This window comes from Capra hircus, chromosome 13 (assembly GCF_001704415.2).
Source record: "Capra hircus breed San Clemente chromosome 13, ASM170441v1, whole genome shotgun sequence".
Taxonomy (NCBI): domain Eukaryota; kingdom Metazoa; phylum Chordata; class Mammalia; order Artiodactyla; family Bovidae; genus Capra; species Capra hircus.
Window position 1 is genome coordinate 12,303,446 of NC_030820.1, and position 23,968 is coordinate 12,327,413.

Below are 23,968 nucleotides of genomic sequence, written 5' to 3' on the forward strand. Positions count from 1 at the left end.
GGAAGGGAAACCAGTTTTGTAAATAATTCCTAACCCTACCTTTGGCAGCATGACCGTAACACTTCTGCAGAACTAGCCTCCTTGAGTAAAATTTCTGTTACCCTTCCAGAGTCTCCCCAACAGCTCCAGACCGCTCTCACTGCAGGATAGAGCTATCAGGGCCGATGACTGCAGTGATTGTCCGCTTGACCTGTAGATGCTAGCTCCGGACTTGCCCCGTTATGTGGTCTTAGATTATAGTGAGGAGAGTTGTCTTTTTTTTTTTAATCTTCTCAAAAAGGATTATAAAGTCAATTTTAAAAGGTATATCTCTATTATTGTTCATTGTTATTATTTAGTGGTTTGAATACTTAACCAACTCTCATTAGCAATTACTTTTCACTGTCCTCACAAGATAAGCAATACTAGGGTATCCCTATCTTCTGGATCAAGGACCTGAAGCACTGAGAAGTCAAAAAGAACTTATTTTAAATGTCACAGCAGTTTTCCTTGAACTATTTTTTCCCCCCAATATTTGTTTGTCACATGGATATGGAAGAGTCTTTCCCTCTAGTTTAAACATTTTTAAACAGTAGAAAGTGAGTTCTTAGTTCTCTGGAAATAAAAAAATCTTTAAAATACTTCTCATATCAAGTAACATCACCTGTTTGACTTCGGAGCACAGCTTCTGTTCTTGTATCTATATTTGTGTTAAATTAGAAAGATTTGTGACTAAAATTTTTTATACTATTTTTTATACCTTTGTGTAGTAACATGTCAAAAGATCAGGTATCTTGTAATATTAAACTTCTGTTAACTGAATTATCTGCTATTTTATAATAAAGCTGTTTTCATGTATAAGTATAGGAAAATGCTAAAAACCACTTTTAGGGTATTTTCAAGATTTTTTGTGAATTGTGCTCATTATATACATGCACACAATGAGTACTTCATTGCCATTCACCTGTAATCAAGCTGAAATTAACTTGCAAGAGGGGGTTTGGGTGACAGTAGAGAATAAACCGGAAAAGGCAATGGCACCCCACTCCAGTACTCTTGCCTGGAAAATCCCATGGATGGAGGAGCCTGGTGGGCTGTAGTCCATGGGGTTGCTAAGAGTCGGACACGACTGAGCAACTTCACTTTCACTTTTCACTTTCATGCATTGGAGAAGGAAATGGCAACCCACTCCAGTGTTCTTGCCTGGAGAATCCCAGGGACAGGGGAGTCTGGTGGGCTGCCGTCTATGGGATCGCACAGAGTCGGACACGACTGAAGTGGCTTAGCAGCAGCAACAGCAGAGAATAAACCATTCAGTAGTGATTACATATTTATCTTATTCCAAACTCTTAGACCACAGAATTAAACTAACTCATGTAATAGAAAACCAGACACTTATTATGCAGAATCATCAATTAAGTCTGTGTTTGAACAAGCATAAGCTAGATCAGTTATATTCATTTGTTCGCACATTGTAATATTTTAAAAATAAAATATATTTGCTCAAGTGGAGAACTTTCAGTACCTGGAGAATGGATAAATAAGCATGGTACATTTTTACAGCAGTGAAAATGAACTGACTGCAGCTACCTGCATGGACATAGGAGATGCCCAGAAACATAATGTTAGGGGGGAAAAAAGCTGTAAGATATTACAGTATGATACCACTTATATAAAGTTCAAGAACAAGTCACTGCATACAAATGTAGTAAAACTGTACAGGAAACAGGGAAGGATAATAATAAGAAGAGGAGTTACCTGGAATGGGGTGGAGTGGAGAGGGGAGAGCATCCATCAGGAAGTAACCAAGGGGTGTCTCGATGGCGCTGCTAGGGGTGACGGTTTTACAGGTATTCATTCATTGATATGCTTTATGCCTTGCATGCAGTCACACTCTCTGTTATGTATCTGTTTCTAATTCAGAACACTGTTATAAATATTTTCACACTTTTCCCCTTCTTATTAAAGCTTACGTCTTTCTCTTCCAGCAAAATGCCCTCTTCCATTTTGATTAATTTTGATGCCACCATTGACGCTTTCTTATAAAATCTTTAAGCATAAAATATTTGTAAGTTAATAAAAAGAAGCATTTGTGTTTTTAAGTATTTTTGTAATTCATTTATATTCCTCTAAACCACATAAAGCTTCTAGATGCATACAAGTTATTACAGACTTGAAATAAAAAAATGAAAATTAAACATTAAAAATAAAATAACAGACCTGGAATGATCCTCTCTAGCTTGTGGGGACCCACTTTGAATCAAGCATTATGGTAAAATTTTTTTCACTTAAATGTAAGCAGCCATCATAAATTTGTCTAATACTCTCTGAGGTTCTTATACAATTTCCTTGTGGCCCCCTCCATCTCTGTCATCTGTTCCTTCATCCTGTACTTCTCCATTCCCAGTCTCCAAATACCCAAAACACTACCTCATTCTTCAGGTCTTTCCTAGGTCTTTGACACGGAGGCAGTCTGTTTCTCATTTGAGCTGCTGTGAGGCTTTGTCTTATGGTCCTGATCACTTTCTACACGCGGTCCACCAACACGGTGTCTCCTGCTGAGCTGTCAGGTCTTTTAGGTCGCGGTTTATTCCTGACCCTCCAGCAGCCCTTACAGCCTTTATCATCGTGCATGGTAGATGCTTAGTTAATACGTGCAGAAGGAAAGAATCTGACCCCACAACAACTTGGTCAGGTTGGCAGGGCAGGTAACATTAGCCCCTGTTGAGAGGTCAGAAAACAGCCTCCAGGAGGTTGAGAGACTGCCTCGGGCCCATTGCTCTGCGATGCCTGAACGCCTGTGGAAACACCGCATCTCTAAGGGCAAGCCAAGTGTCTTCCATGTCACCACACTACTTCTCAAAGTGGCTGTCCTCAAGTCAGCAGACGGGAGGAAGAAGTAGCATATGAACTATTAAAAAGTATTCTTTTCTGTCATTTCTGAGGTTAGTAGTTTACATGCTAACCTATCTCTTGGTTTTTAGAAGGGTGTGTGTGTGTGCATGTACACAAGAGGAAGAGAAAAAGAGAAAGGCAGAATTTAGTCAAGTTAGGAAAAGAATTAAGGAAGCAGAGGGCAAACAAGAAATCTTTAGCAGACTTCAGATCCTGCATTTAGGGCCACGTTGCTCAAGGGGAAAACAGTTTGTATGTCTCCTATTGCTGGTTGCCATTCCTCAAACAAAGACGGCATGCGTGTTTGGAAAGTCCTAGAAAACCTAACTGCTCTACTCTCTAACAACTGTCAATAATTTCCTTTCTTTCCTAGAAATCATGTTTGAAGCATTGTTTTTCTTTTTCCCCTTAGGGTATTTTTTTAATATATATATGCTAATAACGCTTCTTTTTTCTTCCTTCCCCAGAAGAAGAAGAAGAGCAGGTGCCCACAGATGGAGGCACGTCAGCAGAAGCCATGCAGGTTCCCCTGGAAGAAGACGACGAGCTGGAGGAGGAGGAGATTATTAATGATGAGAACTTCTTGGGTAAGAGACCTCTGGACAGTCCGGAAGCTGAAGAAATGCCCGCGATGAAGCGGCCACGCCTGCTGAGCGCCAAGGGGGATGCCCTGGACGTGGTGTTACTGGAGGCTCGAGAGCCGCTCAGCTCGCTGAACCCCCAGAAGATCCCTCCCATGCTGTCCCCTGTCCACACCCAGGACAGCACGGACCCAGCTCCTCCATCACCAGAGCCGCCAATGTTAGCTCCAGTGGCAAAATCACAGATGCCAACCGCAAAACCATTGGAAGCAAAGTCATTTACACCCAAAACAAAGACTAAAACCAGTTCTCCAGGACAGAAGACGAAATCACCCAAAATGATTCCGTCACCAGCCATGGTCGGAAGTCCTATTCGGTCCCCAAAAACCATATCCAAAGAAAAGAAATCTCCTGGACGTTCCAAGAGCCCCAAGAGCCCCAAAAGCCCCAAGGTCATGACTCACATTCCCCAAGTACCTGTCAGATCTGACACACCCAACAGGACTCCTTCAGCCACAATAAGTGAGAGAATCAGTAAAGAGACGGTTCAGGTGAGACAGGTACCGACACTGCCTGATGCTGGGAGACTGAACAGTGAGAGTCAGCTCAGAAAGGCTGTCGTCACTGACAAGACCATCGACGACTCCATTGATGCAGTGATCGCACGGGCGTGTGCGGAACGCGAGCCTGATCCTTTCGAGTTCTCTTCTGGGTCCGAATCAGAAGGAGACATTTTTACCAGCCCTAAGAGAATTTCAGGTTCAGAGTCTGCTACCCCCAAAGCCTCCACCTCCTCCAATAATTTCCCCAAGTCCGGGTCCACCCCTCTGCCTCTGTCAGGCGGAACTTCAAGTTCGGACAATTCGTGGACAATGGACGCGTCCATCGACGAGGTGGTTCGGAAGGCCAAGATGGGGACCCCTCCCAGCATGCCCCCCAGCTTCCCTTACATCTCCTCCCCTTCGGTCTCTCCTCCCACCCCCGAGCCCTCGCACAAGGTGCATGAGGAGAAACCCAAACCGCCGGCCTCCTTGGACGTCAAAAAGAAGTTGAAAAAGGAGCTGAAGACGAAGATGAAGAAGAAAGAGAAGCAGCGCGATAAGGAGAGGGACCGGGACAAAAGCAAGGAGAAGAGCAAAGAGAAGGAGAGAGGGAAGGAGAAGGAGAAGGACAGGGAGGCCAGCAAGGAAGCCAAGCATCCCTGGAAGGACTTCCTCAAGGACGAAGAGGCCGATCCCTACAAGTTTAAGGTGAAAGAGTTCGAAGGTGCGGATCCGAAAGCCAGGTTGAAAGATGGGATTGTGAGGAAGGAAAAGGAGAAGCACAAAGACAAGAAGAAAGACCGAGAAAAGGGCAAAAAGGACAAAGAGAAGCGGGACAAAGAGAAAGTGAAAGAGAAGGGCCGCGAGGAGAGGCCGAAGGCCGTCCCGGCCCCACTGGTCCTGCCCCCCAAGGACGCGGCGCTGCCCCTGTTCAGCCCCACGGCCGCCATGCGCATCACGGCTGTGCTGCCCTCCCTGACGCCCGTGCTGCCCTCCCTGACGCCCGTGCTGCCCGAGAGGCTCTTTGAGGAGAAGGAGAAGCCCAAGGAGAAAGAGAGGAAGAAGGACAAAAAGGAGAAGAAGAAGAAGAGAGAGAAGGAAAAGGAGAGGGAGAGGGAGAGGCGCGAGCGAGAGAAGAGGGAGAAGGAGAAGGAGAGGCGCAAGCATGAGAAGGTGAGTGCGCTGCCTCTGGGGCCCCGTCTGAGCCCTGTCCTGGCGGGAAGCGCAGGCAGGGCCAGCAGCGGTCGGTCCGCTCCGGGTGTAAGCCACCCACGGCTGACCTGGAAGCTGGTCTGTAATGTGTTTGCAAAATTCGATTTTAATGCTCAAGCCCATGAACCTGTCATCAGCCTCCCCCCTCCCCTGCCCTGCCCCCGCATACACCAGAAAACGGTCAGAATTCATAGCCTGGGAGGAATCCAATCCACAGGCCATCATATCTCTGTTAGCCACACTAATCTCTGGCTAGTTTAAAAAGATCCGTGATCTTTTCAATTGTAAATAGTATTTTTTTTTTTTAAATTATCAAGTCTGCTGCATACCGATCTGTACCCAACTACTAGAGACCTGGAAAAAGCGGGACCTAGTTTTCTCAGAGCAGGCGAAACCATGGCCCTGCCCTCCTAAGAGGACAGCAAGGCCCACGGGCCCTCGCTCCCTGATGCGGCTCCCTGGTTGGTGAGCCGTTTTGCAAGTATTTAAGGTCATGCCTGTCTTCTACTTTCTGTAACATGTCTTATCCTTCTGTTTTCTGCTTTAATAAGATGAGGACACGTCTCTTGAGTATCTAGCTCATCTGACAGCCTGGTTAGTGGGGAGAAACTAATGCTGAATATTTTCCATGTAAGTAGCTCAGGCTTCCATAGAACACAGTCTAAGAAACCGATGTATCCATACATCCTGCAGTTTGTAGCGGGAAGGACCTCGAGCCCTGTGGCACAGGGTGTGACCTCTGCCTTGATAGCTTTGCTCTCGCCCTACCATTCTTTGGATTACAGTGGTTGACTGGTTGATTAGACAATTTCTTTTAAACTTTCTTAAAAAGTGTCCAAGTATTCCTGCTGCCATACACGCAGACCCTCAGAGATCCCCTCCCTACCCTCTGGGAGCATCCCTCTTTGAGGCTGGCTACAAAATCGTACCCAGTAATATTTCCCACATGGCAAAGTATACTGTATTTGACCTACAGCAGCTCCATAAGCCATACTTTTGCACTGATTTTCATTTCAGACTTAACTGGGAAAATTAGTTTAGCTGATGAGCTAACCAGGATAATCTCACATTTTCCTGCCTAACTTTATTCTTTCTCTGTTCCCCTTGGCTATTATTCTAAAATAGAAAGAAGTAGAGTGAAAATTCTAAAATTAATAACTGAACATCAGCAGGTTAACAAGACACAGAAATCCAACTCTTCTTTTTGTCCATTTTTGAAATGGGCAATAAATCGCTTTGTTATTACATTATTTCCCCGTGGTATCTGGAAGATTTTAAAACACTTCCACGTGCCTTAGTTTCTCCCTTGACACCCATGTGACATGGGTCTGGTGGGTATTGTTATCAATATTTATGGATGAGACATAAACATGTCTCATGTTTATGGATGTTTATGTTTATGGATGAGAAACAGCCTGAGTGACTTGTCCAGGATTGAGGTCACAGCCAGCAAGAACCAGGTCCTTTACACACAAACTTGACTTCCCATTTTGAAATGTTTACAGCAGTTAGCCGCCTGTCCATTAGGTACGTGGTAACTTGGCAGAGGAGCCCTTAGCAAATCAAGAGCACAGTTGCTTTCATCACCATCTCAGGCCTGGAAAGTCTATGGTAGGGGTTTCAGTGGCCACTGTGACTTGAGTAGAGCGCATCAGGTCAGCTGGTAAAACGACCCCTGCCTTTGGGGAGGACCAGTCCCTCAGGCCATCATGGTTGGAGGCTTAGATACAAACCACACAGATTTCACCTAACAGAGGTAATCAGGTCCTTGTATCAGTTTTGATGGTTATGGAGCCGTTTTTAAAGATAAAAACTAATCAAAATCAGCCCATCAGGGCTTTAAAATTAATAAACGTTGCTGTCTTTGGAGGTAAGCCCGAGTCCCCACCCTGACCTTTCCAGCCTGTGAGCTCGGGTGCCTGGGCACCTGGGGTGACAGTCACTCTGCTCACCACGTTCGCTTGGGGCAGCCTGCTGTGCCTCGCTTCACTCTGGTCTTCTTACTTGTGCGCACATCCAAGACTAAGTGGGGTTGAAGAGTGGTCTCCCCCGCTCGCGCCTCTTGACAAAAGGTCCCCGGCGTCTTTCCTTTCTGTTGTAAGTATACTGTTGACTCATTTCCATCATGTTCTCATCAGCTTTCATGATGAACTAGTGAAATGAGGGGCTTTCAGTAAATAAAATCTAACCTCAGTAAGAAGGGGGGAATATTCCCTTCCTGTTTCTTTAACTGTCTGTTCCACGAAGAAACTAGTCACTTCATGTTAAATGAGTTTGTTTGAGTTTATAGACACTTCCTCAAGCCCATGCCCAAGGCTACAGAGGCACGAACTGAACTCTTACTGAGAGCCCGAATCCTGTTTCACTGTCCCCACTGGATCCCACTTGTTATATACCTCACCACAACCGTAAATCTTCTGACCATCTGTTCAATATTTTAAACAGTTTATCAGTGTTAGCTAGACTATGTTTCTGAATGGAAATAATGTAAAGACCTTCGTTGTTAAGAAAGACAGCAGAGTGGTTACCAGTTGACATAGTTGAGCATCTAAAATTTAAGGTTATTAAATTCAGCTTTCCACCAATACTATTTCTGGGTGTTTTTCTGATATATTAGCATAGATAGAGATCTGAACCAGTGCTGGCTGAACTTGCTGCCAGTGGCACACATATATAGGGGTGTTTGTGTGTGTGTGTGTGTGTGTTTAATGAAAGAAGTTTAACATTAAAAAAATAGAAAGTAAAAACTTGGCCAGATTATATTGACAAAGCTGCCCATTACCTTTGCAGAAAGTCCCTGTCAGAAGATAAACTTTAAAGCTGGAATGCATGAAAGAGTTCCAAGATAGAATTTAAATTTAAACTGATTCTTTATAGATAAGCTTTTTAAAAATCCACCTCTTTGCTTCAAGTCAGGATTTTAAAAATAAATTTCCCCTTTAAATCTCTTGAGCGATTTTCATTTTTTGCAAGGCCGCACTGCTGGTGTCCTGGAAAAATGGAGAGTTAGAGCTTTATCAGTTGGTGCCCTGAGGTATGTGGCAAAGAAGCTAAATCCTTGAAGATTAGCAAAAAAAATGCAGCACATGGCAATAAGGGGCTTATATGACTACTAGTATTAGTTCAGGTGAAAGAAGTATTGCTTATACATAAAACTGGACAAATCCACTGACAATGTATTTTTAGTTAGCTACAAAGGAGTCTTATATTACTGGACTTTGCTTCTTTAGTGAATTGGGAAGCTTAGTAATCCACTGTAAATGCTCTTCCACGCGCCCCAATTCTCAGCATCACTCTAAAGTACTCTTCTTTTATTTTAACCCTTACAAGCTCCTCTTTCCCCTGGATTTTGGCTTCGTGCCATTAAAAGATGGTGTCAGTCTTACTGTTCAAGAAATCGAAGCCATTGTCATCCAGTGTGTTGATTGCCACGGGATGGGCACATGAGAAGTCACTGCATGATTGTAGGAGACGTCCCTGTGTTTTTATCTGGACGGCTGCTCAGATAAAGTCAGTGTGAACAAAAGTCTGGAGAGAAATTTTTATTTAGAAAGTGTACTTTCTCTCTCGACATTGTTAGCATCCTTACTAGTCTTTTTCTATGCTTGCTTGAATTTTATCTTGCAGTTAAATCTGCTTTAAGAATGAAATGAAAGTATTTAACAGTTTTTCAGTAGGGTTGCCATATGTCCTGGCTTGCCTGGGACAATCCAGTTTACACCTGTTACATGGTATAAATAACAGCTCCTGCTTTCACTATGAAAGCTGTTTCTGGATGGGGTAGTCACCCTAATTACAGGGAAAACTTTGAGCCGAGGTAACGGTTCTGAGTCGTACATTAATTCAGCAATTTTGCTAAATATCTCTTGTCCTCAGGGCACATTTATACCATTTTTAATCTGACTCTTAAAATAGCTCTGCATTTTTGTTTCCTTTTGCTTTTACATATTGTATCATTTAACTTTTTAAAATAGTAGGTTGTAAAAAAGACCGTGCCTTGATTCTTTTTGTCCTGCCAAATCATTGCAGACAGCCTCAAAAAGCCAGCAAGTTCAGTTGAATGGAGGTGAGGCCAACATTCCTCTCAGTTTCCACATAAGCTAGTTTGTTTTCCGTAGGAGAAAAAACTGTATTTTATAGTCTACCCTAGCCATCTCACAAGTACATGTTGCTTATCATAAAAGACATTGACAAAGAAACTAAATAGTTCTGTGTAGGATATCAGCATTGCCAGAAAAAAAAAGACCCAAACTATGTGGCAAGAGTCACAAATAGTGTGGTGAGACAGAGGATGAGTTTGGGGGCAGAGAACTGAATTTCAGTCGCTTGCTTACTAACTTTGTAACTCTGGCCAAACCACTCAATCTTTCTGAGCTGTCAGTTACACGTGAATAATAATTCCTTCCACACTTACCTCAGAGAGTTATGGAGATCACGTGGGATTGTGTGTATGGGACACACTTGGTGAAGTGCTGTGCAAGTAAGTTGGAATTATTGTGAGTGTGGTAATAGGAATGGACCTGAGTAAAGTGAGAAGCATAATGATACAACAGAAGGTTTTTTAAAAGATAGGGCAAACAGCGTTATTTTCTTAATAAAGCTTAAGGGGTTTCAATAATAGTATTGTGGGTTGAAGGAATATGGAATATTACTTCTAAGACTAGCATCACTTATGAGTGTATGTGTGAGACCCTAAAATATTTTAGAATTGAAGAAATTTAGGAACTTTATATAATTTTTCATTCTCTGAATTAAACAAGTTTTGCCATTTTTGTGACCTTAGAGCAGAAAAGGAAAAGGAAACAGAAAGAAAGGGAAAGTGGTTGCTTCACGTATGATCATTCTGTCTGTAAAATGGAAACCATGACACCCACCCCACCTGTTTGTTAAAGAACCTGAATGAGAACATCTGAAAAAGAACCAGACGTAATGCCTGGCGAGCATTAAGTGTTTTAAAACTGTTTGCTTGCTTGGGACATACTTACTTTCCCAGAGGTAACACAGAATGGTGAGAAAAATATAGAAACCTTAGTAGTTTACAAAAGAGGCTAGACCATTGGTTCTCAGGTTTGTGTTAGATATAGACCTCTGTGTTCAAAGAATCAGAGAAAGTGAATTCAGAGGTTTTTTCCGTGGGTCTCTCTCTGCCCCCACCCCGGTGACCCTTGGTCCCCGAAGCCTCGAGGAAACTACTGGATTAAGAATCGGGCAAAAGTGAGACCATTTAGAGGAGCAGGTTTTTGTGGGGAAACTGATAAGATTTAGATGTGGTGAAATCTTTATAGAGTATTTAGTTGAAAATGTCCAGCAGACAGCATTATATTCTGGTGTTACTTCCAGTCAGTGCTGGTATAGAGAGGGTGATTTTGAACAGCTGACATATTGAAAACTTCTAAGACTGAATCCATGAATGTGAGTGAAGTCCGTGTCGGGTGGCAAGAGGAGAGGACCCAGCGAGCAAAGAGGAGGACTTTGTTAGGGTCAGGGAAGGAGCACGATGAAGATCTCAGTGGAGGAATAGACAGGAACAGTAGGGAAGAGTGAGTGTCTAGAAAGAGTGGCTTTAGTTGGGTCAGAAGGTTGGGTGAGGAGTGAATTAATGGAGATGATGAAGTAAAGACTAGAACCTGTGAGAGGTCATCAACTGGAGGGTAAAGGGGAGGTAAGTTTTTTAAATGAGAGTTGAGCGCATTAGAAAGCTGGAGGAAAATGATGGAACCGAGAAGATGGAGATGCCGCAAACAAGGAGGAAGTTTCTTTCACAGACTGGAGGAGACGGACTCTAGTGTAATTGTGAGTGCAGACATTTGTAGGGAATGGAAGGAGCTGTGCCCAGTGGTTTCAGCATTTTTTCCTGTGGGGTTTGATGAGCAGAAGGGGAAGGAAATCATGGGATGGGTCTTAAACGCTATAAATGTTTGAAATCATTGCTTCCAATCGATTCTTAAAATATATCTTAGGCACTTACGTGTCAGACCCTACAACAGGCACTGGGAAATAGCAATGCACAGAGCAGGCACGGTCTCCACTCTTACCTAGTTTAGCAGAGTCCAAATAGGCAGACAGTCTTAAAGGCACAGATGAAATTGGAGTTTTGATGGCAGAAGCTGGAGCAGTTTTAAAGTTTTTCTTGGGAATTAGTGCTCTGGGGAATGATTTCAGATTGGTCCTGGACAAATGGTGAAATGACCGAGAGGCAAGGAGTTGAGGATGCTCGCAGGATAAGTGGTTCATTCAGCAGATGTTGGTTGAGTGCCTCCTGTGTGTCATGCACTGCTCAAGAGAGTGAACGAAGTCATAGATCTTGATGGGATCACGGATTTACAGAAAACAAACAAAACTCAAGAAGGGGACAGGTTAAAACATGTAAAACATGGTAGATTTGACGAATGTGCAACATATTGTTTCTGTGAGTACTATTGGGTTGACCCAGAAGTTCCTTTGGGTTTTTCTTTAATATCGTAGGGAAAAAAACCATGATGAACTTTTTGGCCAGTGGCAATATATTGAGCACTGTGTTATAAACCCCTTCCCCTTTAGAACCACTGCACAATTTCTTTTCTTAATTTCTCTTGAGCTTGAAATACATAAATCAGAGGTTTGGACCAGTTGTCACGGTGACTAGCAGCGTCCTCCTGCCGAGCCAGGGATGTTGACGCCTGGCAGTGCCTGGGACATCTGCTCAGCAACAAACCACCCCACCAAGAATGCCAGTGAAAACCCTGTTGAACAACTGTGGTGTAGGTGATAATTTGAACTGCAGAGCTTTTTCTCATTTTGTTCATTTAAAATACTGATTTTACTATAGAGGATCTTCAAGTCAGAAATTGTGAAGAAGCCCTTTCAACACCATAGGTAATTTGTATGTTCCCTTTCTGATTATTAGCTCAACCATTTGAGCTGGTGTCTTGAACTTACTCAGCAGTCACTGCCTTCACCATGAATCCTTCCTAAGTAAATATGTTTTGTCTCTTATAGTATTTTAGGTCACTTTTCTACTAGCAGCCAAAAAATGAAGCAGTTCAGTGCTGTGATTACACTGGGTGTGTCAGTTTTCTTATAGGCGTGATAAATGTAAGATGTTTAATGTTTTTCAAGACCCATAAATTTTATCTTATAATAAAGCTGTTTCTGCAGTTTTTTCCTATTATATATTAAGTCTGGCAGGCACATAAATGTTCCATTGAATGACCGAAGCAACAATTCTTGTTTAAAAATTCTGACAATAAAATCCGAGAAATTAATCAAAACTAAGCAAACACAGAAATAGCTCCCATATTTAAAGTGTTTAAAATTGGGGAAATTTCTCATGATCCTGAGTCTTGGAGAAATGAAAACTAAAGAGCCCCAGGTTAGCTTCACCTCTAGCACCTCAGCCACGTTTGAAACTCAAAAGCCTATCAAGTTTGTGGGGATGAGGAAGTAGGAGAAAAGGGAGGCGGTACTTCTGTTGAGAAATGTGTAATTGACTCTAATGTACTGTTTTCAACAGATCAAAGTGGAGCCCGTGGTCCCAGCCCCAAGCCCCGTTATCCCCAGACTGACTCTCAGAGTTGGAGCCGGCCAAGACAAGATGTAAGTACTGACGTTTCGATGTAGAGGGCAAGAGATTGAACTTAACTTTCATTCCTCTTCCCTAATGGATTAGAACTCTTTGGATCTTTCCAATGTGAACATGTACAATCAGGCTTTATTTTGAGAAGTCTTCATTCTCAAATATTTATTGCTTTCTTTCTCAGAGTAAATGCTTACTGCTTTATTTAACATATAGGAGCCTTTCTGCCCACCCCACCCCCAACCCCTTTGCCCCAGTTCTTCTCTTCTTTTAAAGACTAATGCAGGATATTGTTTCTGCTTAGTTTGTGAGGCCCCGATTATCTGAAAAATAAGAAACTACTGAATGGACTGACTCCCCACATTACATCCAGGTGGATGTAGTATTAAGCCTTCTCAAACATGTGTTCTCTGTCACCAGGATGAAGAATGAAGATTCTCTTCCTGCTCAGATGGCACATGGTTTTATTCTGTGTGTGCATATAAAACAAGGATAATGCCAAAAGCTTGGTCAAGCACTGTATCAGTGACAACTGAAGTCTGAATTATCCACCCCTTTTTTTTTAAGAGAGAACTGGAAATGTAGACCTGGTATTTACTGTTTTCTTCTTAATTTCATGGAATCATCACATCGGCCTATCCTTCTTCAAAGTAAATTTGTTGGCTGTGTTTCTTTTATTCATTTTTGTGATATGAATTAAGGCTTACAGTGCTCTTATGTGATCCTCATAAGGTGATGAACATTGATCTTTTTTTTTTTGCAAATCATGTTGAAAATCATTCATCTAAAAATCATACTATGCATCATTTCAGTGAATTTTACAAGCTCAGAGTACAAATTAACAACCGTATTTTTTACCAGTAAAGCCTAAAGATGGATTAATTTACATCACAAGCAATCAAATGTTATATAGAAAACAGGTTTACAAGGCATTTAAGTTTCATTCAATTTTTAACTATAAAGATCAAAGTAGGAGCCATGAACTTACGTATTTAGTAGGTAGAGTAGACAACAGCAAGTTTGCTTTGCATCCTCATCATTTGTTCCATCTTAGAGTTTGTGTGTAGCGTGTATTTTATGCAGCCACTGCTTCTGTTAATTCCAAATGTAATACTGAGCAAAAGTCCAGCGTCATTCCGATGAATGATGTTGTGGGGGCAAACATGGCCTTCTAGGAGAGTGTGTATTCTTCTGAAGATTGAAAGAAGAAAATCTGGTCAGTGCTTTTCTTGCCTAAATTATCTACATAATTTCCACATTGCTTGTTCTGGTTGTGTCAGCAGAGACCCAGACAGTAGGCTGTCGTATTACTGACAAGCTTAGAAAATGGAACAAAAGTACCATAGATTGAGCTCTTTTTAAACCAAATACAGTGCTGGTGCCCTTCTATCTCCCCTACAAAAATTTTAATCATGTCCTTATCCCTCAGCCATTAGAAAGCAGAGGGCTAGTTAGCACAGTGACCCAGCCAAAGCACCTGTACCTGCCATCTCCTTAGAAATCCTGTCCTTGGGTTCATTTCTCTGAAGGAAAGATACTCTTACCTATCTCTGGACAAATACTTTTCTCCTACCCATTCATATTTTATTCCAGTTTTGTCCTAAATCACCATTACCTCACCTTTCCTTACACATCCAAGTTTGGCTTGCTTATTCCTTTAGAGGAATAAGGTTTTTAGAAAGGCATTGATGGTAGTATTCATCACATCTGCCTTTAAGCGTCTTTCAGGTATTTGGTTGACTGATTCCTTTTCCTCTCAATAAATCACTCATATACCTAAGATATTGGAAGTTGTGAGAAATAGATCCTGTGACCCTGGAACACAATGTCCAGTATTAGGGAAATTATAGTACCCAGTCTAGACAAATTGTCCTTGAAAGTATAACATGTAACGTGAACTTTCTGATATTTAGGGAAATAACTCCCATATCATATGAATAATCAATCAAATCATTTGACCAAAGTCAGACCCAAGGAAATATATACTTATAATGAAGAAAGGAATAAATTAAGTGAAATATATTACAGTTTAAACTTGAAAGAAAAAGAGGCCCGAGTCACATGTTGTTGTTCAGTTGCTAAGTCCCCTCTGACTCTTTGCGGCCCCATGGACTGCAGCACACCAGACTCCTCTCTTCTCCATTGTCTCCTGGAGTTTGCTCGAGTTCTTGTCCATTGAGTCAATGATACAGTCCAACCATCTCATCCTTTGCTAACCCCTTCTCCTTTTGCCTTCAATTTTTCTCAGCATCAGGGTCTTCCAGAGGGTCGATTCTACGCATCAGGTGGCCAAAGTATTGGAGCTTCAGCTTCGGCATCAGTCCTTCCAGTGAATATTCAGGGTTGATCTCCTTGCAGTCCAAGGGACTCTTAACTCTTCTCCAACACTGCAATTCGAAAGCATCAGTTCTTCAGCACTCAGCCTTCTTTATGGTCCAGCTCTCACATCCATACATGACTACAGGAAAAACCATACCTTTGACTCTATGGACCTTTGTCAGCAAAGTGAGGTTTCTGCTTCTAAATGTGCTGTCTAGGTTTGTCACAGCTTTCCTTTCAAGGAGCAAGTGTCTTTTAATTCTGTGGCTGCAGTGACCATCCGCGGTGATTTTGGAGCCCAAGAAAAGAAAATCTGTCACTGCTTCTATTTTTTCCCCTTCTATTTTCCCTGAAGTGATGGGATCAGATGCCATGATCTTTTTTTGAATGTTGAGTTTCAAACCATCTTTTCACTTTCCTCTTTCACCCTCATCAAGAGGCTCTTTAGTTCCTCTTCGCTTTCTGCCATTAGAGTGGTATTATCTGCATATCTGAGGTTATTGATATTTCTGCCGGTAGTCTCAGTTCCAGCTTGTGATTCATCCAGCCCAGCATTTCGTATGATGTACTCAGCATAGAAGTTAAATAAGCAGGGTGACAATATACAGCCGTGATGTACTCCTTTCCCAATTTTGAACTAGTCCATTGTTCCATGTAAGGTTCTAACTATTGTTTCCTGACCCACATACAAGTTTCTCATAAAACTGGTAAGGTTTTCTGGTATTTTATTTTCTTTAAGAATTTCTACGGTTTTTTTTGTGATCCATACAAAGACTTCAGCAGAGTCAGTGAAGTATAGTCAGTTAAGCTAAAGTAGATGTTTTGCTGGAATCCCCTTGCTTTCTCCATGATCCAAAGAATGTTAACAATTTGCTCTCTGGTTCCTCTGCCTTTCCTTTTTTTTTTTTTTTTTTTCATTTTTGGCATTTAGTTCAGAAAACATTCAAAGAATCGAGTGTCCCTACTATAACAAATCACTTTTCATTTCTGTTTGCTTATTTAGGTGAACAAGATTTCTCAGTGTTTCCATTCATCAGTATTAGAAATAGAAATTGATATTGATAACACAACATTGTAAATCAGGTATACCCTAATAAAAAAATTTGGGGAGGTGGATTTTATCTTTTTAAAATTAATTTATTTATTTTAATTGGAGGCTAATTACTTTACAATACTGTAGTGGTTTTTGCCATACATTGACATGAATCAGCCATGGGTATACATGTGTCCCCCATCCTGAACCCACCTCCCTCCCCATCCCATCCCTCAGGGTCATCCCAGTGCACCGGCCCTGTCTCATGCATCGAACCTGGACTGTTGATCTATTTCACATATGATAATAGACACGTTTCAATGCTATTCTCTCAAATCATCCCACCATCGCCTTCTCCCACAGAGCCCAAAAGTCTGTTCTTTATGTCTCTTTTGCTGTCTGGCATATAGCGTCATTATTACCATCTTTCTAAATTTCATATATATGCGTTAATATACTGTATTGGTGTTTTTCTTTCTGATTTACTTCCCTCTGTATAATAGGCTCCAGTTTCATCCACCTCATTAGAACTGATTCAAATGCATTCTTTTTAATAGCTGAGTTAATATTCCATTGTGTATATGTACCACAGCTTTCTTATCCATTTGTCTGCCGATGGACATCTAGGTTGCTTCCATGTCCTGCTGCTGCTGCTGCTAAGTCACTTCAGTCGTGTCCGACTCTGTGTGACCCCATAGACGGCAGCCCACCAGGCTCTGCCGTCCCTGGGATTCTCCAGGCAAGAACACTTGATTAGCTATTGTAAATAGTGCTTCGATGAACATTGGGGTACGTGTGTCTCTTTCATTTCTGGTTTCCTCCATGTGTATGCCCTGCAGTGGGATTGCTGGATCGTATGGCAGTTCTATTTCCAGTTTTTTAAGGAATCTCCACACTGTTCTCCATAGTAGCTAGTTTGCATTCCCATCAACAGTGTAAGAGGATTCCCTTTTCTCCGCACCCTCTCCAGCATTTACTGTTTGTAGACTTTTTGATAGCAGCCATTCTGACCAGCATGAGATGGTACCTCATTATGGTTTTGATTTGCATTTCTCTGATAATGAGTGATATTGAGCATCTTTTCATGTGTTTGATAGCCATCTGTATGTCTTCTTTGGAGACATGTCTGTTTAGTTCTTTGGCCTATTTTTTGAATGGGTTGTTTATTTTTCTGGTATTGAGCTGCTTGAGCTGCTTATATATATATATATATTTTTTAGATTAATTTTTTGTCAGTTGCTTTGTTGCTTCTGCTTTTTCTAAACCCAGCTTGTACATCTGGAGGGTCTCAGTTCACATACTGCTGAAGCATAGGCATAGCTTGAAGGATTTTGATCATTACCTTGTGAAATGTGAAATTAGCATGTGAAGTGAGTGCAGTCACATGGTAGTTTGAGCATTCTTTGGCATTGCCCTTCTTTGGGATTGGAATGAAAACTGACCTTTCCCAGGCTTGTGAGCACTGCTGAGTTTTCAAATTTGCTCTCATATTGAGGGCAACACCTTAACAACTTCAGCTTTTAGGATTTGAAATAGCTCATCTGGAATTCCAATACCTCCATTAACTTTGTTTGTAGTAATGCTTCCTAAGGCCCACTTGACTTCACACTCCAGGATGTCTGGCTCTAGGTGAGTGACCACACAATCTTAGTTATCCTGGTCATTAAGATATATTTTTTGTATAGTTCTTCTGTGTATTCTTGCCACCTCTTCTTAATCTCTTCTGCTTCTTGAAGAGATCTCTAATCTTTTCCATTTTATTGATTGCCTCTATTTCTTTGCAGTGTTCATTGAAGAAGGCCTCTTACCTCTCCTTGCTATTCTGTGGAACTGTGTATCCAGTGGTTAGCTCTTTCCCTTTCTCCCTTGCTTTTCACTTCTCTTCTTTCCTCAGCTATTTGTGAGACTTCCTCAGTCAATCACTTTGCCTTGCATTTCTTTTTCTTTGGGATGGTTTTGATCACTGCCTCCTGTACAGTGTTACAAATCTCTGTCCATAGTTCTGTAGGCACTCTCTTTACCAGATCTAATCTCCTGAATCTATTTGTCACCCCCACTATATAATCATAAGGGATTTGATTTAGGTCATACCTGAATGGCTTAGTGGTTTTCCCTGCATTCTTTAATTTAAGCCTGAATTTTGCAATAAGGAGCTCATGATCTGAGCCACGGTCAGCCCCAGGTCTTACTTTTGCTAACTGTATAGAGCTTCCCCATCTTTGGCTGCAAAGATGCAAAATAATCCAGGAGTTGGTGATGGACGGGGAAGCCTGGTATGCTGCAGTCCATGGGGTTGCAAAGAGTTGGACACAACTGAGTAACTGAACTGAACTGACTACTGATGCAGAATGAGCAGTCTGCTTTCAGTATTGACCATCTGATGATGTCCATGTGTAAAGCAGTCTCTTGTGTTGCTGGAAGTTATTTGCTGTGACCAGGCTGTTCTCTTGGCAACATTGTTAGCCTTTGCTCTTCTTCATTTTGTACTCCAGTGCCAAACTTGCCTGTTATTCCAGTTATCTCTTAACTTCCTACTTTTGCATTCCAGTCCCCTGTGATGAAAAGGACATCTTTTTTTTTTTGGTGTTAGTTCTAGAAGATCTTGTAGGTCTTCACAGAACCGATCTACTTGAGGTTCTTCAGCATCAGAGGTTGGGGCACAGACTTGGATTACTATGTTGAATGGTTTGCCCTGGAAGCAAACCAAGATCGTTCTGTCACTATTGAAATTGCACCCAGATACTGTATTTTGGACTCTTTGATTGACTATAAGGGCTACTCCATTTCTTTTAAGGGATTCTTGCCCACAGTAGTAGATATAATGGTCATCTGAATTAAATTCGCCCATTCTCATCCATTTTAGTTCACAGATTCCTAAGATATGGATGTTCACTCTTGCCATCTCTTGCTTGACCATATCCAGCTTACCTTGATTCATGGACCTAACATTCCAGGTTCTTCTGCAATATTGTTCTTTACAGCATCGGACTTTACTTTTACCACCGGGCACATCCACAACTGGGCGTCGCTTCTGCTTTGGCCCAGCCTCTGCATTCTTTCTGGAGCTATTAGTAATTGCCCTCCACTCTTCCCCATAGCGTATTGAATGCCTTCCCACCTGGTGGGAAGGCGTTCCCGTCTTCCGGTGTCATATTTTTTTGCCTTTTTATGCTGTCCACGGGACTTTCAAGGCAAGAATACTGGAGCAGTTTGCCATTCCCTCCTCCAGTGGACCACGTTTTGTCAGAATTCTCCACTGTAACCTGTTTTGTGTGGCCCTACACGGCGTGGCTCATAGCTTCATTGAGTTATGCAAGCCCCGTTGCAATAAGCAATAGGATTTTATATAAAATACAACATAATCAGTAAAGAGGGGTCTTTTTGTTTTTTTGTTCTTTTAAATCTAAATCAGTGGTCAACAAGCTACGGCCATGGGCCAGTCCATCCCACTGTGTGTTTTTTATGGCTCGGCTGAAAGAAATTAAAAGGATAACACTTTATGATACTTGAAAATTATATGAAATTAAAAGTAATCTTTTATTGTTGTAGTATAGGGATCATGGCTTATTCCTTGGCAGTAATGATGGAAAAGAGACGGTAGATTCATATAAACATGACTTTATGTAGTTTGTATTCACCTGGGGCTGTAATGATGCTCTTTTGAAGTGGAATTAATGAGTAGACTAGAACTCAAAGGGGGGTTTGAATAGTCTAGGGGGAGGAGTTGTTTATTTCTGAAGAACAGGCAGAGAGTAGAGTCTTTTGAAACCATAGGAAAAAAAAAAACTACTTTACAGGGTTTAAATTATACCCTCTTGTTGGAAGATCTCTAGGACAATATTTAGTTTCTAAATCTTATATAAAGAAATGATGCCTCTGACCCGTGATCCAGGAAACTGCTTTGAGGTTAGATTGTTTCCTCTCTTCTCTGTTATTGTTCCTGGAAGCCAGACAGAGGGCCCTTGTCCCCCTTGATTGAACGCTCCTGCCGAGTGTGGTTTAAAGGGTCTGTGGGGATCCATTGCCACCTCCTGATTGTGTTAAAGTTCAAGGTGACTCTCCAAGCACCTCAGATTCCTTTAACAGGTATCCCAGGAATGAGGACCTAGAGTTCCCCTTAGTCTGTATTGAAGAGGAAACTAAAATACTGATCCTGAAGTTACAGACTCAGCATCTGTAGCTTGCAGGGGTGGTGTGAACGGGAAGAAAGAATGCACTCAAGTAAATCGACGAATAACTGAGTCTGGCCTAACGGCCAAGCTTTGCCGTGATGCCGAGAGAGCAGGTAGGTTTAGCTGGCCTGGGAGCAGCGCCTAACGTCAGATTGGTCAGGTCAAGATGGATGCTGTTGAGGTCCCCCTGGACTTGGTGCTGGAAGGGACGGTGACTGTCCCTCGGGATCAGAGGCACTATGGGCTGGCCAAGTGGCAGCACAGTCGCCATGTTATTTGCTGTTCCAGTCTTGTCATTACTGAGTCAGTTTATTTTCAGTAAGCCTAGGAAAATTGGGCTGACTTTTGGTGTCCGTGCATTTAGCCATTTCTGTGAAGGATATGGACAGAACACGGTGTAAGCGAGGGAGCATCTGAGGGGCGGGACTGCTTAGACAGGATTGTCAGAAGAGACACGTGGAGTGTTAACTGTGAGGTTATATTTAAAAAGCGCAAAGTTCTATTAAAGGAGCATCTCATTTAAAAAGGCAACTTAAAGTATTGGCAGAGTACTAAGAGGAAAGGCCCTCGTATGTAAAGATTTGAGGGTAACGGTGGTTGGGGGTTACGTGGTCTTCCCCTCCTCACGCTTCTCCGTGTCTCTCTAGGCTCTCCTCTCGCTGGCACCGGGGAGGTGGGTCTGTCCTTTCCTCCGTCTGTCCTGTGGCTCTTTTGGGGGCGCGGGCCGAGTGGCTGTCCTGCCAGCAGTATCATTTGGCCTGGGTGGTGGGGCTGCTGTACTGGAGAAGCTTGGAGCTGGTCCTGCTCTCAGGGCACTGCTGCCCTGGCTCAGAGAGCTCGCCAGGGACAGGTAATGAGTTGGGCCCCTCCACACATCAGCCAGCTTCCCAAGTGGCGCTGGTGGTAAAGAACCAGCGCAGAAGACGTAAGAGACACGGCTCAGTCCCTGGGTCAGCAGGCCCCTTGCAGGAGGGAATGGCGGCCCACTCTGGTAGTCTTGCCTAGAGAATCCCAAGGACAGAAGAGCCCGGTGGGCTGCAGTCCAAAGGGTCGCAAGGCGTCAGACACGACCGAGTGGCTTAGCGTACACACGTCCAGGCATGCTCAGTCATTGTTCCAGATAATACCCGAGACTGTGTTTGGTCAAGTGACCCAGAATCGTCCTGTGTCACTTTCATGAAAACGATATCATTACCATTAATAATTCTAACTTTTCTTTTGACTGAGAGGACACAACAGGTACTCTGTGTTACAAGTTTAATCCTTTTCCCAAAATGCACACAATTTGCCAAAGTATTTTTCATTGACGACTTTACTGCTGGCAACTAGAGTTTTCCTTCTGCTAACACTTTGTCACCATAGCCATGAGTATTATCAGATTTCTTACAATTCAGGAAATTCTTTCATTAATCAGAGCTCTCTTAGCAGAGGTGCTGAAAATTGGATGCTTTCCTTTTCCTGTAAATAATTCAGTTTTTTGTTGCAGTTTATAGGGTTTAGTTTATGCCTGGGAGGAGGCTTCTTTTTAAAAAAATTTATTTATATTTAATTAAAGGATAATTGCTTTACAATATTGTGTTGGTTTCTGCCGTACATTAACATGAATCAGCCAAAGATACATATGTCCCCTTCCTCTTGAACTGAGGCTGCTTAATAGTTGTAATTTCTAAATTATCTATATATATCATAATAATGGAAGCTAAAACTTTTTGCTCATTAATCCTGAAACATAAATGGTTAACCTTTAAAAATGTAAAGTTAAGTATAGGTATTTGCTGTCTTTTCTGTGATCCAGACTTTTCTGATTAACTCTTTTTGACAGTACAACCAGAAATAGAGGATAACTATGCATAATTACAAAAATAACCATTTAAAATATTTTTAAAGAAGGTAAGCATTTTATGTTCTTATGTAACCAGATTTAACTGAAAGACATTTAATAGGTAAAATGTGTATAGTGGTATTTTAGTGGCAAGTTCTTTAGAAAAATAATAGCAAATTATTTTTATTTCACTTTCTGCATATTTTCCTACATTTAATATGTTGTTTATTCATATGTAGCTTTTTTCTAGTTTAAATAAATTTAAGAGTGACTTAGAGAACATAAAATAAAGATACTGGAAAATACTAGGAAACCAAAAACAAGGTGAGGAAAAAAGAAAATTTATATTTCAGATATGATCACGACTTCCTAGCAATAAGGGCAGAGTGAGATACATTTTTAAAAAAAGAAGGTACCCCTTAGTTTCTAAGGAGAGACGTTTTTCAAGATGCTAAATTTGAAGTTTTATTTCCATAGGAACCTGATGGCAAAATAGCTGTCTTCCATAGCAGCTTTTATAGCAGATGAAAGGCATTTTTTTCTTTGACTGTTTCTTAGACCAACCCCTAGTCCAAGGGTGTAGCCTTGAAGCACACACAGTGCAGGTGCTTCATAAAGAGTCCTCCTTTCTCCAGCTGAAACACTTCTGCTGCTTTCTATTAGTCAGGATTCTGGGCTCAAGTAACAGAAACCCTAATCAAACTAGCTCAATCCATGGTTAAAGCGGTTTATTTGACTTTAGGCAAGGTGACTTTAACCAAGGTTCAAAACGTGTCATTGAGACTCTGCTCACTTTCTTTTTCTCTGTCTGGCCTCTATGTGGAGGCAGAGATGGTCCCGGTTGCTCTTGGCCGGCGTGGTTCTTTCTGTGCTCATAGGCTGAACGCCCCCACTTGACAGCACCCCTTGTTGGCTCCCATCCTGGAGCCAGCCAGCCCCAGTGGGAGGGCGTGGAGCCCTGTTGGAGAGGGCTGGTAGGTTCCAGAAGCAGAGAAGGGCGCTCCCACTGGGGTAAGGGGGAGGGGCAGGCAGAAACAATTGATATGCTTTTCTTTTATGTAGAGAAAGGCAGTCAAGTTCATGTTTTAATAAAAGCATGTTGAAGAGGCAGAGCAAGGGAGCTTGTTGTTTAAAAAAAAAAAGATGATCCTTTAGAAATAAAGTTCAAGAACATTTCAGACCGTCGTCCCGTCAGACTTGGAAAGCCTTTTGTTCTTCTATTTTTAATTTGTTTCCCTTGCAGTAAAACTGTCTGCTTTGATTTAAAAAAAAAAAAAAGATTGAAAAGTGTTGATAGTTTTCTTTGCTTTGCCATGGTTAACTTGCCGCTGACACAGAAACATTTCATTCATAGGTATTTTGCCTGTATGAGAAGCTATCTAAAAGAACAGTGACCCCCCAAAAAATTAATAAATAAGGATAAAAAACTTAAGAATGACTGTATTTAAAATCTATGGCAAATAACTTATTTTTAATGCTAGTGAAATATGGTACCATGACAAATGAAATTTCCTAGCCGCTGAACAATGAGAACACAAATTGTGGGTGGTAGCCATTATTCTTGCTACTTTTTGTACTTATATTGATAAATTCAACAGACCCAAACCCATATATCTCAGTTATAATTCCAAGAGGAAGCAGGTCGTTAACATTTTTCTTGCTCGGGTCTTCAGCCCTTTTCTGATATTTTCCAGACTGGGAGGATCTTGACCTTCTTAGAGCACTCTCTCTTTTTTACCCAGCTAAAGTTTAGATGAAATCCCCAAGTTTGATTTCTTCCCTTGATGCATGGTAGTTTGTCGACTATCGCCAAAGATACAGTGTATCCAAGAGAAAAAAAAAATAGTATGCTGTCAGA

General features: G+C 41.8%; 1 protein-coding gene across 1 annotated transcript in view; it reads left to right on the plus strand.

Moving 5' to 3' along the window:
• The window catches only part of TAF3 (TATA-box binding protein associated factor 3), a 119,613-nt gene that overhangs the window by 81,612 nt on the left and 14,033 nt on the right, over nt 1-23,968 (plus strand). The window contains exons 3-4 of the mRNA XM_018056967.1: nt 3,342-5,170; nt 12,702-12,784. Coding sequence (XP_017912456.1) covers nt 3,342-5,170; nt 12,702-12,784 — 1,912 coding nt within the window. The remainder of the gene's footprint in view (nt 1-3,341; nt 5,171-12,701; nt 12,785-23,968) is intronic.